General features: G+C 44.5%; 1 protein-coding gene across 1 annotated transcript; it reads right to left on the bottom strand.

Moving 5' to 3' along the window:
* Positions 1 to 633: 633 nt before the first annotated feature.
* Positions 634 to 16,793, bottom strand: LOC121569744 (endoplasmic reticulum transmembrane helix translocase). Its single transcript, XM_041880906.2, has 25 exons — positions 16,277 to 16,793; positions 15,938 to 16,027; positions 15,374 to 15,637; positions 14,870 to 15,025; positions 13,877 to 13,946; positions 11,813 to 11,919; positions 11,431 to 11,560; positions 10,697 to 10,752; positions 10,434 to 10,560; positions 9,734 to 9,871; positions 9,440 to 9,560; positions 8,969 to 9,126; positions 8,664 to 8,839; positions 8,340 to 8,450; positions 6,939 to 7,064; positions 6,634 to 6,742; positions 5,960 to 6,153; positions 5,070 to 5,166; positions 4,666 to 4,856; positions 4,473 to 4,587; positions 4,111 to 4,307; positions 3,259 to 3,401; positions 2,974 to 3,085; positions 2,579 to 2,722; positions 634 to 1,456 (listed from the first exon to the last, which is right to left on the bottom strand). Exons 1-25 carry the CDS (start codon positions 16,637 to 16,639, stop codon positions 1,346 to 1,348), a joined length of 3,606 nt encoding a protein of 1,201 aa, XP_041736840.2. The 5' UTR covers positions 16,640 to 16,793; the 3' UTR covers positions 634 to 1,345.
* Between the last annotated feature and the right edge of the window lie 171 nt (positions 16,794 to 16,964).

The following is a 16,964-nucleotide window of genomic DNA, read 5'->3' as shown; positions in this document are numbered from 1 at the left end:
GCTCACTAACAGGGATGTAAACAAATTTGTGCATATTTTAGAGAAATAAGCTTTTTGTGCATATGGAACATTTCTGGGATCTTTTATTTCAGCTCATGAAACATGGGACCAACACTTTACGCTTATATTTTTGTTCAGTGTATGGGTGGCCCGTACCACAGTCATCATGACATCATCCCACCTATGTTGCCAGTGTAGTAATCTCATCACCAAAATCAACTACTAGATTTTAATCTGTCACAATAGATTGCCAGTGTAGCAAGCCAGGGTGCACCAGAAAATGTTACATTTTAGTCATTTAGCAGATGCTCTTATCCAGAACGACTTAGAGTAGTGAGTGCATACATTTTCATACTGGTCCCCCGTGGGAATCGAACCCACAACCCTGGCATTGCAAGTGCCATGCTCTACCAAGTGAGCCACACGGGACTTAATTAAAGTCCTCTCAAACATCAAGCAAAATGATCTGAAGGCTTTTCTTGTGGCCTCTCAACCTTTCTTCCAGTTACAATGTTTACATTTATGCAGCTCACTCATCACCTTAAAAATATATGTTCAACCCCTATGTAGGTGTAGTAGGCAGTGCACTGCATAGGTAAATGGAACATGACAAAGTAGCACATGACAAAAAAGCACCACTTGTATTTTTTGATATTTTATAAGTCTGTAAGAGTTTTATCTTTTTACAAAATGAAGAAGAGAAAACAAAATGGAAAAAAAATCAAACACTTCGCAATTCTCTTGGAGAACGCCCTGTTGTGTGTGCGTTTCGCATAGGCCGGCACACAATCTCAAACATCACACAATACTGCTGTCTTCTTGGCCTTCAGTGAGAGAGGGAGGGATAGAGAGAGGGAACGGGAAGGCAAGAGAAGGGGAAGTCTAACTAGACCTGGGTTCCAATAGTATTTATTTTCTTTCAAATACTTTAGCTGCACTTGTTTCAGCTTGCCTGGCGCAACGGAACAGTCCCAAAAGTGCAAACCCTGCTTATCTGGAGCTCCTGGCAGGATCAACCAAAACGCTCAAAGTATTCGAAAGGAAGCATATACCACTTGAGCCCAAGTTTGTCTCTAGCATAAAATAAATATAATCTTAAATACATTAGTGAAGACGGGGAACAGAGGGACAGAGCAGAACAGTAGAGAGATGGGGTAACATTTAGGGGTGTGGTGCAGCAGTACTGCGTGTCTGCCTGACATGCCTAGTCCATCTCCTCAGCTGTCTTGTGCGTCACATCAGCCTTCAATCTTTTCCTCCCTCCACAAGTCTCCTCAATCCTCTCCCTTTACAGTTTGGTTGCTGAGGGCAGCGGGTTGCTCAGGGCAGCTGTTGACATGGCGATTCAGGAAGGCAGCCTCAGGGTGCCTTTGCCCAGCAGGAACTCCAGAACGCGGTCGACCAGCAGGGCAGCGGCAAAGTCAACCACCAGGACCTGGGCGATGACTAGCTTGAACTGCAGTGGAGAAAAAACAAGAGGTTATAATAATTTATACGTCATTTTGCGGCAGTTTCCCAGACACAGATTAAGCCTATTCCTGGACTAAAAAGCAAAACATATTAATATAAACTTTGTTAATTCATTATAAAAAGGTTAATACATGCTTATAACAAGTTATAATGCATTACATCAAAACAATCACACAAAATGTATGTTAAAGTACAGATGTTGGATCTTAATTTGACCCATTTCGTTGCAGGAGGATAATAATCCTGCAGCAGGATGATTTGAATGTTTGAATAAATATTTAGAATCACCACCAGGGGGCAGCTGGAAGCGGTGTTTGTATACAATGCAATAGCGTATCTACAATGTACCTTAGACTGCAGATTCACTGGGTGCCAGTTCAAGTAGCCTATGCAGGCTACAGCGCGTATTGTCTTAATTCTTATGTGGATTATAATACATTTACATATTTGTAGGGGGTAGATGTATTTTTCATTAGGGAAAATCTTTTTTTATTTTTATCAATTGTTTTATTATATGTTCAAGGCAAGCAATAGGCAGAATCAATTATTGGTGGCCCTAGTGCCTGTGTTTACTGCCGCTGACCCTGGAACATATATGCCAGAGTCGGCATCGGTTCAAATCCATCCCACTGCCCTATGACTCACCACTTCCCCCATCTTCCAACACTGTTCTATCTCAATCTTCAATAAAAGCAAAACAATATCTTTAAGAAATAATAAATCATTGGACAAATAATTAGATTGTGAGCGCACGTCCAACATAAAACATTATCATAAATAATACAAGGTAGGCTAAATTGATTCATAGAACATGCACATACCTAGCAAGCAACAATAGCCAGGGAAAGAAACAGTAGCCTATTATCGTTTTTTCACACCTTTCATTATGTGAAACTAACGGGTAGCCTACAGAATATGGACAAATATAGCCCCACTGGTCCGAATGACTCGACTGCCCCCGTATGGAGAAAAAGAGAACTGCGGCTTTTCAGTGAACATAACTACAATAAATCAAGAGGCTCATTTTTATTTCCTAATGAGCAGGACATTTTCCCGGGACAAAGGAGTGATCAAATTAAGATCCGACATCTGTATACTATATACTGACCTCTGTTGGTATATCTACAAGAGCAAACTGCTCATTGAATTCTGGCGAGGATCCTGAGAGAAGGCCCACGATGGCCAGACCTGACAGGGCAATACTCCACAGCAGCGGTCTGTTCTCACTCAGAGACTCCATGAAAGGATGACCCTAGAAAAACACACAGCATTAGTGGAATACACGTGTATTATTCAATGATGGTTAGGATAAGTACTGAAGAGTCTATCCATTGTATAGAAAATGGGCCACATTTCAAATTAGGTATCCCTTATATAGGCTTAACGAAGCATTCATAAGGCCTACATAGAAGCCTCACAAATATTTTATATGCAAAGAAAGGCCTTGTAAAGGGATCATGAAGGCTTCATTAAACCTAAGATATGGAGAAGGAAGAGCAGTACCTTGTAGTTAATGGCAAAGGTAGCCATCTGCATGGCCATAGACATTATGTACACAGTGCTGTTGATGAGACTGGGCTCAAACTCTTTGTACAGGTCCGCAAACCGCTCCGCCCTAAAAGATAAAGGACAACAGACAGAGAGGATTATGGGATACTCAGACTGGTTGGAAACAGACAATGTCAATAATGTACGGTTAGTACTGTGTGGGCGCAAATACAGTATCAACAAGTCTGTAGGTCTCTATAGTGTGTGTGAGAGCACGTGTGTATGCATGTGTGTGTGTACCTTGGAGGACTTCTGCTCTGCGCTCCTTTGTACAGGTATACCAGACTACAGAAGTGAACAGCAAACTGCAGCAGCACTGTCAGAACAGTGTACAGGTTGAATATGTTTGGTAAGGGCCGCTCTTTAGACAGAGTCTTCAGGGGCTGGACAGAACAAGAGAAAAGAGGGCGACAACTTAAAAGGGCATATTTCACATATCCCCTGTATGATCCAGTTCCTGGAGCTTTTGGTGCCCTGATCCGCACTATAAAGCATGTGTGAAACACAAATGAACCCAGGCTAAAACGTATCCTGGACTTGCGTTTGTAGCGGGTCCAAGATCCAGGACCAGAGTACCACGCGAGTCGCGTGGAACATTTTGCCCGTTGTAAACAAGCTAGCTTGCTAATGTCATGTAGAATGTGCGTCTTGCTAATCGCACCCTGAAACGGTTATTTTCCAAGTCTTGTGAAAGCAAAACATATTTTGTAAAATTCTCACAAACGCTCCAGGAAAACGGACCAGGGCACTGAATTTCATGGGAAAACACCCCAAGTTGAATTAAAGGCTTAGCTTGAAATTACACCTGTTAGCACTAGGGTTACATAATAATATAGTTTCCTACCAATCACAACTACATGCATGTCATGCATGTAGTAAGTACACACTGGTTCTTTCTCAATACTCTTTCCTCGATTCCTTATGTTCTTTCCTCCTAAAAAAATTCTGCGGGAAGTGAGGAGAGGATTCAAGAAAAATAAACGCTTCCCTCTGACGTTTTGAGGAGGCAGGGAGGAGGACACAAGGAACTGAAGGAGGAAAAACTATCAAGAGAAAGCACTACTGTGTTTTTCCCTCCATGTGACCTCTCACCTTTGACCTGGAGATGAAGAGGAAGCAGCCAGCCAATAGCAGGCCCTGTAGGGTGGCCTGGAAGTCACTGAACTTGACCCCCTCCAGGTAGAGGACTGACTGGCTGTAGGCCAGCACCAGGGCATTCAACGCCAGGATCTTAAACATCTGTAGTGTGGTCACCAGCGTACAGCGGCCCTGCTTTATCACGTGGCAGACTGGGGAGGAGGAGAGATGATGAGGAGATGATAATCAGAGAGAGAGAGACAGAAAGAGAAAGAGGGAGAGAGAGAGATTGCAGGCGTGTGTTCATTTGTGTTTGTATACAGTGTGGGTGTAAACAAAAACACACATCGTGTGTTGATTACGTGTGTGTTACTCACTGCACTGAATGGAGGACAATTTGGAGGTGAAGGGGGCAGCAATGGAGGCGTCTCCCAGCTTCACTACTTGTATCTGATCTTCTTCCAGCTCCTTTAATACTTGACTGATCCTCTCCTACAACAGAATAAACACCAAATAGTTAACAACACACACCCTCCCTACCCCCCACACCCTAACACACACACACACCACCTTCTGTGCGGCTAGCTGCTCCTCTCTCTGGGCCATGACCCTCTGCCTGGCTGCCCTGGAGGTCAGTTTGACCCCTGAGCTGGTGACCGGAGGTAGGGAGGGTCTGGAGTCTGCTGCTGGGGTCTCCTTCTCTTTGCCCCTCTTCCTCTTTTCAGGCATACGCTCTGGGGCGTTGGCCAACAGAGCCACACCTTATGGAGGGAGGGGGGGGAAAGGGGGAGGGAGAGAGAATGGTCACAAAATGACTTCCACATAGCGACATTGTTTGTGATAAGAGGATGGAATAAATGTCCCTACTGACACAATCAAAGTTGAATTGAAGGTATCATGGTCTAAGACAGGTGTGTGCGTTAACGTTGCTGAATATTGTGCACAGCTTTGAGTGACATGTCGAGTGACCTCACCGATATGGGCGTGTTTGAGTGCTCCGACATCATTGGTCCCGTCTCCGCACATCAATGTTGTATAGCCCAGTCCTTTAAGACTAGTGATTACAAACTCCTGCAACACAATAACAATACACACAGTTAGTACAAAATGACACTAACCTCAAAATGTACCGCCAGTTCTTGAGTGTGTTGGTTGTACACAGAGTGTGCAAAACACTAAGAACATCTTCCTAATATTGAGTTGCACCCCCCCTTTTGCCATCAGAAAAGCCTCAATTAGTCTGGGCATGGACTCTACAAGGTGTGAAAAGCGCTCCACAGAGATGCTGGCTCGTGTTGACTCCAATGCTTCCCACAGTTATGACAAGTTGGCTGGATGTCCTTTGGTTGGTGGACCATTCTTGATACACACGGGAAACTTGAGCATGAAAAACCCAGCAGCGTTGCAGTTCTACCATACCCTGTTCAAAAGCACTTAAATATTTTGTCTTGCCCATTCACCCTCTGAATGGCACACACACACAATCCATGTCTCAAGGCATAAAAATCCTTTAACCCGTCTCCTCCCCTTCATCTACACTGATTGAAGTGGATTTAACAAGTGACATCAATAAGGGATCATAGCTTTCACCTGGATTCACCTGGTCAGTCTATGTCATGGAAAGAGCAGGTGTACATAGTGTTTTGTACACTCAGTGTACATGTAGCCTATTTTTTATTATCTAATACATTCATTCATTACAACACCAAAAATCTAGGAAAATATGGACAATTGGAATTGAAAAGTAATCAAATCAAACAAAACTTTGACACAAAAATAGAAATGGCACCCTATTTATTCTAGAAAAAGAATAGGGTGCCTTTTCTGACACAGCTAATGTCTATAAGGAGGCAAGAAGACTGACCTTCTGTTTAGGGCTGACCCGTGCGAACACCCGGACATGGGGCAGGAGGGCGTGGAGCAACCGCGTGTCACAGGTCAGTCTGGTTAGCCCCTCCCCCGTCACACACAGATCATACTGATCGACCAATGAGCGGACGGATGGCGGGGGCAGCGGAACACACACACTGCCGTCTATAGACTCCCACTGCCACTCACCTGGAAGGAACAACGGCACAAGTGACCGTATTATAGTGCATTCTTAAAACAGCGACACACTACACCTGGGTTAAATACATACATATTATGTCAAATAGTCTCAAGTAAGGTGCGCTTGATTTGGTTTGCATATAATTCCATTGTACTGGGGCAAAGTAGATCAAGCGCAGCTCAAATATAATATGCATTTGACCCAGGTCTGCAACACATGCACTGTCCACTATAGAGCCCTTCAGTACAACAATCATATGGCTATATCATCAATGCATTAGTCTGTAGATGAGTCTAGTACAGAGCTCTCTAACCATGTTCGTGTCGAGCTACCGTCCTGTATGTTTTCGCTCCAACCCCAGTTGTATCTAACCTGATTCAACTTATCAACCAGCTAATGATTAGAATCAGGTTCGCTAGATTAGTGTTGGAGCGAAAACCTACAGGACGGTTTTCGGATCAAGCATAAATTGTCTCAGTGTGACCTACCCTGGTTGGGTCTGGCCTGCAGTATGAGTGTGTGTTCCTTCTGGATGAAGTGGAGCTCTCTGGCCACATGGCACGCTGTAAGAGGGCTGTCACCCGTTATCATCACCACCTGAGGGAAAGATGGAGGGTTGTGTGTGTGTGTGTACATGCGTGACTGAGTGAGTGCGTGCATGGATGTGCCTGATATTATTGTAGTAATTGTAATCTGAACAGAATCCTTATCAATATCGGTGTGTGTGTGTGGGGCTTTTCCTGCGAGTGAATGTGTGTGAGTGTGCATGTGTATTCTGAGACAGCCTCCTCACATGATGTGATGCCTCCTGGATCTCTTTGATGACAGCCTTGCTGTCGGTCTTCAGGGGACACGAGACGACCATGAAGCCGGCGAACTGCAGGTCACACTCCAGAGCATCACGAGTCACCTCCCGCACCTGCACAGAGAGCCACAAAGCACCCAGTCACACAAACAACCAACCCCTGCTGTAAAAGCGAGACCCTGTCAACTAACTGCTTGGGTGAGGTTCACGAAAGCCTTGTAGCTAACGTGGTACTTTATTTACCTCGACGACCCAGAACTACGCCACTCTCTCGCTCAGCTGTGCAGCTGGGTTGTTGAGAGTATTGAAATAGTGTGCCACGTTAACTACGAGGCTTTCGGGAAACTCATCCCCTCACACAGAGCAGGACAGGACAGATAGGGGAGTTAGACAGGACAGTTTATTAGGTACACCCATCTAGTACCGGGTCAGAGGCCCCTTTGCCTCCAGAACAGTCTGAATTATTTGGGGAATGGAAATGTTGCTCAATTAGTATCAAGGGACCTAATGTGTGCCAGGAAAACATTCCCCACACCCTTAGACCACCAGCCTGTACCGTTGACACCAGGCAGGTTGGGGCCATGGATTCATGCTGCTTACACCAAATCCTGACTCTGCCATCAGCATGACGCAACAGGAACCGGGATTCGTCGTACCAGGCAAAGCTGATAGAAGTGGAACCCGGGGGTCTTCTGCTGCAATAGCCCATCCGTGACAAGGATCAACAAGTTGTGCGTTCCGAGACACCACTATTTTACTGCGCAGTTATTTGTCGGTTTGTGGCCCGCCTGTTAGCTTGCACAATTCTTGCCATTCTCCTTCGACCTCTCTCATCAATTATCTGTTTTCGACCACAGGACTGCCGCTGACTGGATGTTTTTTTGGCTAACAGAGATATTGGGATCCACAGTACTCCACTAATTATCAATTTCTCAAATCTATTCTTATTTTATTCCCCCAAAATGTTTGTATTTCTTTTTTTACACAAGTGCACTGTCATTTAAGCTTTAAAACTGCAATGTTTTCACTCTGCCCCATGGAAAAATGTAGTTGCAGGATATTAGCTTTAAAGCTGCAACAACAATTCTCTGCCACATGACAAAATGTGTAGAATTGCAGGAAATTTGCTTGAAAACTAACATTTTATCTCCGATGCCAAGAGGCAGGCCTTCCATAGCCCGAGACTTGGTTCGTCCAGCCATGGCACTGCTGAAGTCATAGTAAAACTCATTGTATGCTATTATCTCACTCGAGTTGTGTTCTGATTATGAGTGGGTCCCTGATGAATTTGCTATCACAAAAGGGGTCCCCGGCTGCAAAAAGTTTGAGAAGCACTGAATTAGACAGGACAGGACAGGTAGGTGAGTTAGACAGGACAGGTAGAGTTACCTGTTGGTGGCTGAGGTGTCCGATCTCTCTGTAGCCCAAGGCCAGAACCCTGGCCCCTTCTCGGGACATCTCCCTGTGTACCTGGTCATAGCTGGCTGGGCACTCTGAGAACTACAAAAACAAACAAATGGTTAGAACAATGGTAATGACACTAAGAAAGTGTAGTAAGCAGGTTACAACTGCAGCAATGACGTATCTACTCAACACTGAGATAGTGTACTTGTATGTGAAGTGTAGTACAGTAGACATGTATTATATTGACCATAAATATATATTAAATTATACATTAAATGTCAGTGTTCTATTTAATTCTATGATATTTACCATGTCCCTGAGTGTCTCTGGCGCTCCTTTGACAGTTGAGACATAGCAGAGTTCAGTGGAGCCCAGTTTCTCATAGGAGGCCAGGACGGACATCCTCTTCAGAGCACTTGCAAAGTGGAACCGCTGGTGGATCTTCAGGCCTGGGGTCTTTATACCACGAGCAAACACCTTTTCATCTACACCACACAGAGAGAGGGGCAGAAGTATGGTCAGGAGGGTAGACATGATGTAAAAACATGGACACACACACATTCACTTCTGGTGTACAAAGAGGAGACAGAGCCTGATGTGTACACACACACTACCTTTAGTGAGGGTCCAGTCAGCAGCAGTGAGCATGGCCTTCTCCAGGGGGTCGCCTACCAGCTGTCCGTCGTCAAGGGTAACCAGTGAGTGACACGTAGCAACCACCCGATGCGTTTCCACTGGGATCTCTGACACGGGCATCACTTCTTTCCCTTCTCTGGAGAAGTTTAGAAAACTTTTACAAACAAACAATGTAAAAACTTGCTTCATATTCTTCCAAAGATTTTAATACGATTAAATAATGCTGAAAACGTGTCAGTTGGTCTTTAAGTGTCACTCCTCAATACGACAAGATTCACAGTATTACACCAGTGCATAAGGGCATTGGCACACATTTTGCTTAACCCAGACCGTATTATGATGCCGTTATGAAGCCTTTAAAACGTCTTAATATCATCAGGTCCTGTCAGTCTGTGGAAAAATTGCAACAAAGAAATGTATCATCCTGAAAAATCTAAAAGAGAGTGTACCTGAGGCCTGCGACCCCCCGCACCACCAGATGGTCGCTGGTCAAGGTGCCCGTCTTGTCAAAGCAGCACACCTCCACCTTGCCTGCAAACGGGATCCTGAAGGGCTCAGTGCAGAATACATCTATGAAAGGGAGAAGAAAGAAAGGGGTGAGTCAAAGAGCAGAACAGCGAGGAGGACTAGCATCATTAAGTACTAATAACATATTACTATGACAGTTTCAGAACCACTTTCAGAACACATACATCCACATACCACCCCACCCCCCCATACACACACACACTCTGTTGACTCACAGAGCTTGGCCAGAGCGATGAGGGATGTGTTGACTGCCAGAGACAATTCTATAGGGAGCTCAGGTGGAACCACAGAGGTCAGGATGAGAGTACACTCCAGGAACAACTTATACCGGTTCCTGCTCGGGTCCTTAGTCCCTGCAGGGGAGAGTGCACACAGAGACAGTTACACAACTAACTATAAGTAGTAGTTACACACACACAGAGAGCTATGCAGTATGTTCATTTAAAAAAAATTATGCACACATGCCTGTAAGTTGCTTTGGATAAAAGCATCTGCTAAATGGCATATATTGTTATTATTCATAATAATATATACAGTTATACTGTATGTAGTCAGGTAAAATCTGCTGCTTTCTCCTAACCTCTGGGCCTATTTCAACAACTTGTTTTCTTACATTTTATAAAGGAGGAATTTGTGTCAAGACTGTCAAAATGTTCATAAATGTCTTAGTGAGTAAAATAATATTTCCCAAAATTCTGTCTTGGCTAATAAACTGCAGCCAAGATATAAACAAACTGTATAGTGGAGAAATGCTCTAAGTAGGACCAACTGTGCTTCTGCCTCTGCATTGCTTGTCCCATGGGGTTTTAGAATGGGTATCTGTGAAGAACTTTGTGACAACTGCTGACCTAAAAAGGGCTTTATAAAAGACATTTGATTGATTGATTTCATTGTATTGTTCACTGCATCTCTCACCTTCCACCCACACATAGCCAGCAGCAGCGATGGCGAACACCAGGAGGAAGAGGATGAAGATGAATGTTTCCAAGTTGTTGGCTGTCACCCTCTTCACTCCAAACAGGATGGTCCTCAGCAGTTTACCCTGTAGACAGGCGTGGTCAACAACACCAGGGTTGTATTCATTACTGAACACCGTAGAAAAACATTTTGCAACAGAAAATGAAAACAAGCGGTTCTTATTGGACAAGTTCAGGTAGTCAAGAGTAGCAGCCCCTCACCTGAGATGTATAGAATCCGGTTCTCAACACATAAGCCACACAGCCATTGTCCACAGCTGCAGAAAAAATGAAAAAGAAGAAATCTAACTATTATGATTTGCTCTTAGTGAGACAAGATAGATACAATCACTGATGGCAGATTCAATCCATCTATTCGGAGGCCAAGGGAGATAACTGTTGAAACAAAATTGATCTAAAATATGGATTTTTTTTTAAATATTGATAAGAAAATATAGATTTTGAAAGTGCTTTCTAACTATAATTGTTCATCTCAAAGTGCAAAAACAACGCTGGACATTTCTGCCTTATGACAAGTTAATATTATACTGCATTAGGGTTGGGCGATATTTGGGTAGACCTCTTCTACGATATGCTGCTTCAAATATCGTGTTATCCGATATAATCGTTTTTGCGCCATTAATGACTAAATGTTTCCAGACTGTGAAATGTTTGTGCTTATTTACAATATTATAGTCGCATTCTCATTAAATAATCTTAATGTGGTAAAAAAATAAGGCTTCGTTAATTCATTTAAACATCATTTTCAACATATTGATACAGCCTACCTGATTTAACTGCAGTTTTGATTTGTACATTTCAAATAGAGTATAGTCTTGCACATCACGACATATCGTCTTGCACATCACAATATATTGTCAATGTTAAATATCACGATATTCGACTTAATTTATATATCTGCCCAACCCTATACTGCATAGTAGGTAGTAACTGACGTTTGAGTCCTACAGTGGCGCGGAGCGGGGGGCTGTGCTGCACCACCTTGGTCCCACCAGAGATGATGTGGAGGCGGGCATCACCATGCAGGTCCAGGACCCTCTCTGGGTCCAGATCCTCCACCGGTTCCTAAACACACAACATGGTGGAACTTCAAATTAAAAACACTACTTTTAAGGATTGATGGAGCCTATAATTTCTAAGCATATGATTTTGATAAATGATTTGTGAAGCATCTATGATATTCTATGCTCATGAAGTCTATGAATGATCTATAGTAACATTCCCATTGTTTAACTATCTATATTGTCCAGATAGACTGCATTGTTTTGCATGGTTGTTATCTAGTCTAGTATAGGACATGTTTCCCGTCTGTCTGACCTTCATCTGAGGAACAGACTCTCCCGTCAGCATTGCCTCGTCCACGATGCAGCGCCCTCTCAGCAGCAGCACGTCACATGGAACCAAGTTCTCCTGGGGCGAGCGGCCTGGGGGGAAGAGAAAGACAGACGTACACTGTGTCAAACTGACGTGAGACTGCTTTTCATTGACAACAGCTCAGCGTTCAACACCATAGTACCCTCGAAGCTCAACACTAAGCTAAGGTCCCTGGGACTGAACACCTCCCTCTGCAACTGGATCCTGGACTTCCTGACGGGCCACCCACAGGTGGTGAGGGTAGGCGACAACACATCCGCCACGCTGACCCTCAAAACATGGGCCGCTCAGGGGTGCGTGCTTAGTCCCTTCCTGTACTGCCTGTTCACCCATTAAGTTTGCCGACGACACAACAGTGGTATGCCTGATCACCGATGACGATGAGACAGCCTATAGGGAGGAGGTCAGAGACCTGGCAGTGTGGTGCCAGGACAACAACCTCTCCCTCAACATCAGTAAGACAAAGGAGCTGATCGTGGACTACAGGAAACGGAGGGCCAAGCACACCCCCATTCACATCGACGGGGCTGCAGTAGAGTGGGTCGAGAGTTCCTCTGTGTCCACATCACTAAGGATCTATCATGGTCCAAACACACCAACACAGTCAAGAAGAGGGCACGACAATGCCTCTTTCCCCTTTAGGAGGCTGAAAAGATTTGGCATGGGCCCTCAGATCCTCAAAAAGCTCTACAGCTGCACCAGAGAGCATTTTGACTGGCTGCATCACTACTTGGCATCCGACCGCAAGGCGCTACAGAGGGTAGTGCGTACGGCCCATTACATCACTGGGGCATAGCTTCTTGCCATCCAGGACCTCTATACCAGGTGGTGTCAGAGGAAGGCCCAAAAAATTGTCAGACTCTAGCCATAGACTGTTCTCTCTGCTACTGCACAGCAAGCGGTACCAATGCACGAAGCCTATAACCAATAGGACCCTCAACAGCTTCTACTCCCAAACCATAAGACTTCTAAAAAATCAAATGGCTACCCGGACTACCTGCATTGACCCTTTTTTGCACTAACTCTCTTGCACTGGACTCTACCCACACACTCACACATACTTACACCCCAACACACACATACACACATAACACACACACTGTCAAACTCACCACATACGCTGCTGCTACTGTCTATTATCTATCCTGTTGCCTACTCACTTTACCCCTACCTATATGTACAGTACATAGCTACCTCAATTACCTCGTACCCCTGCACATCGACATGGTACTGATACTCCCTGTATATAGCCATGTTACTTTCTACTCCCTGTATATAGCCATGTTATTTTCTACTCCCTGTATATAGCCATGTTATTTTCTACTCCCTATATATAGCCATGTTATTTTCTACTCCCTGTATATAGCCATGTTACTTTCTACTCCCTGTATATAGCCATGTTATTTTCTACTCCCTGTATATAGCCATGTTACTTTCTACTCCCTGTATATAGCCATGTTATTTTCTACTCCCTGTATATAGCCATGTTATTTTCTACTCCCTGTATATAGCCATGCTACTTTCTACTCGTTATTCACTGTGTATTTCTTCCTCTTGTCACTATTTATATTTTACAATTGTGTATCTTCTCTTTAACTCTGCATTGTTGGGAACGTACCCCTACGTAACCATTTCACTGTCTACGAAGCATGTGACAAATAAAACTTGATTTGATTTGAATTTTGACTGGCTGTGGACAGAGGAACTACATTCTCCTGGGGTGAGCGTCCTGGGGGGGAAGACAAAGACATACGCACACTGTGTCAAACTGGCTGGGGCTCTATCTCAATTAGTCTCCACGTTTCCTCGCATCTCATCTCCTCGCCTCCTTCTCAATAGTATTTGAGGAGAAAGTCCAAGGTCCCTCTGCTTTTTCTCCAATGCATTTTAAAAAGGAGGCGAGGATATAAGATGCATGCAATTGAGGAAAGATGATTTGAGAAAGAGCCTGGTTCTAGATGGAGGAAATACTCTGGAATGGGAAGGGTTAACAGACAGGAACCTTACCTATTGAGACAATGTCCCCGGGGACTAGTTCATCACTGGACACAGGCCTCCACTTCCTGTTGCGGTAAACCTGTCGGGAAACATGGGCACAAACGTGTAAATATCAGGGGCCTGTTCAGTAGGGAGAAAACGTTTTTGACACTGAGTAAAACAGGGAGGTACTAGCTACACTTACTCAATAATAAGAACACACAAAGATGTTCGTTTTCCATTGCAAAACATTGTACACAGTGTGCCCTACTGAATACGACACGGACATATCTATATAAATCTAGATCAAATCGAAAATTTGGTTAATGTAGCATTTTCCAAACTAGGGGTCGCAAAACTCCTACAATTATGGCTCTAACTGTTGAATGATATGAGAAATACGCTATTATGACCCTATTCCTGCCAGCTAAGACTCTCAGGAACAAGTATGTGTCTTCGGTTTCCCTCTATAATGCTCACAAGCATGACTGATTAGAACCGAGTGGACAGAACCAGGCACCAAATTAGACTGGGGGGGAAAGAACATCATAATTGAAAGCAATGATGGTGTTCTTTTCTACACAGATGATCACACACAATTATTAGCTGAGGATTTTCTGAACTTCCCAACTTCTGATGCATTTCAGTCACTTCAAACCATACTCAGATTGAAGTACCGTCAGACTGATTTGCCATAGCTCCAAATAAAAAAAGTTAACATTAGCTGTTGATTACATCACTTATTTTTTATTTTATTAATTTTTTTGCATGGTGGGGTCGCAAAAAAGGTTTGATATCAAAATGGGGTCTCAGGCCAAAAAAGCTTGGCAACCCCTGGGTAAATGAGTCTGATCCTACAGTGGGAGTCAGGGCCTTCTCTCTACAACTCTAGAATAACAAGGCTCTGGTGAGAATTTGTTGATCTGCACTTGAGCAAGAAGAACATGCACCTATGCATGTATCACATCATCAAATATCTTATCAAACGACATGATCATTTACGATAAAGATACAGTAGTTCACCTGGATCATGTAGGGTTTGTTCCCCATGCGTCGTATCTCAGACATATTCCTCATCTGCTGTTGTACCAGAGAGGCTTCGAAGGCCACCAGCATGAAGAGAGTGAACACGCTGTAGTACCAGTACTCATCCAGACACCACAGACCCACACAGAACACCTGAGGAGGGGAGAGAGAGAGCATCCATCTTTACACCTGTTGAGCCAAGCCGAGTGGTACTGTGCTGGCCTGGTTGATGCATCGGCATCCACCATAGTTGCTAGAATGGTACTGGAAAGGACCATGTGAAAAGAAAATATCCGAGCTAGTGTAGTACGGTTCAGGTCAGCAAGATAGTGTGAAAAGGGTATTATTATTGAGTCAAAACTATCCCCACATGCCCCTAAAGAGATCAATATAGAAAGTGAAAGAAAGAGACTAGAGAGTTATTTTACTACGTGTCATATTACTACTTGACAAAACAACACTCAAATACGCACGCACACACACACACACACTAAAACACACCTGGAAAACGAAGAAGGGAGCGGTGGCTCTCTCCCTGAAGAGTTCCAGGAAGTCCGGCACCATCATCTCAGCGCGGTTGGTCCCATAGCGCTTCTCGGCAGCACGCAGGTCTGTCTCCTCCTGGTAGCCTCGCCAGGCCTGGAAGAAGCCCATTGGCTGTCGGACGGGGAACGACACAGGGAGGAAACATTTCCTCTCCTTGTTGTCGAAGATGTAGCAGATCTTCTGGAACTCAAAGGACACGATTCCCTCGCCGTTCTCATCCTGAGGAGAGAGCAGGAGAGTGAGAGAGAGATAGAGAGCAAGCGAGTACATGAGTTAAAACACACACACAAAACATTTGCCATCCAAAAAACTGTATAACTGACTAGAATAGAGATGTTAAGAGAGGACCATTCTGACACCATGCATTGCCCACAAGTTTCAACCAGTATACCTGGGTCATGTTCAGCACGGGACACTATAGCAAAACGTTTTGTAACAGTTACAAATGTTTTCTCCCCATTGAACACAACCCTGGGTTAAGTAAACAAGGTGTAGCCCAGGGGAATAAGGCAAACTCACCCGGTCTCTCTGCAGTGGTACCAGCTCAGCAGAACCGTTGTTGGGGGTGGGTATAACCTTAGCCAGGGTGGCCTTGTGTGGGTCTGGCTCCTGTTTATACACATCAAGTCACAGCAGGTGAGCAATTAATATCCTCTATCTGACAGACACAGCCTTATAATCAGGTCAAAACTTTCTGAACAAGGGACACGAATCTATTACACATAATTTGAAAATGTCCTTGTGTAGAGTATAAAATCATGTTGACTAGAGTGATCACGAGTTAAATTGGACCGTGTTAGTTCACACAATCTCCAACACCTAATTCCAAAAGAACCGCAGATGATCCATCCACTTTACCTTGGAGCAGGTGAGCCAACAATGCGCGTGCACGGACCAATAACCAGAGAGCGCTGTGAGGACGTGCGCAATCCCGATGGCGGCGAGAGCTAGTAGGCCTGCCTCTGGGTTCTCGGAAGTACCGTACACTCCGAACCACACGTACAACCACCCAGGGTACAGCACGGCTAAAAAAGGTAGAACCGTGCCGTGGAATAGCCGGGGCCTGCGCCGGTACAGCGACACCGAGCTAACGTTCTCGTCGTCAGTCTCGGCGCTGTCATGCTGGCTGTGGTTGTTCATAGAGGGGGCCATTTGCAGCTCCCCCGGCCCCTGATTCCCGTCCTCCGCAACCATATTCCCCTGTTTCGTAGCCGCGTTCATTTTCGTCCCTCTCTCTCCGGGCCCCCTCTATCCTCCACTTCCCCCCTAGCTATTAGTGTCGGTAGTAAGGCAGTTCCACACAATCTAGTTGTTTTAGTCCGTTTTCAGGTCCAGTTTTCTGAATCGGCTCGTTCTCACACAGCTGCTTCCGCGTACGCAACCACGTAAGGATACGTAATGTCCTTTTTGCTGTCGTGTGGTTACTTCCTGCCGATAGAGATACCGATTTGAGCACATTTGTTTGACATCAAATATCCTAAATCAAGCGCATCTTAAACGGAGCATTTTCAAAGCAGGGGTTGACAAAATAAAGGTTAAAATATCA

The sequence above is a fragment of the Coregonus clupeaformis genome, chromosome 7 (genome assembly GCF_020615455.1).
Source record: "Coregonus clupeaformis isolate EN_2021a chromosome 7, ASM2061545v1, whole genome shotgun sequence".
NCBI classification, from domain to species: Eukaryota; Metazoa; Chordata; class Actinopteri; order Salmoniformes; family Salmonidae; genus Coregonus; species Coregonus clupeaformis.
The sequence above is the reverse complement of the archived record's forward strand: the minus strand, read 5'-3'. Positions and strand labels throughout refer to the sequence as shown.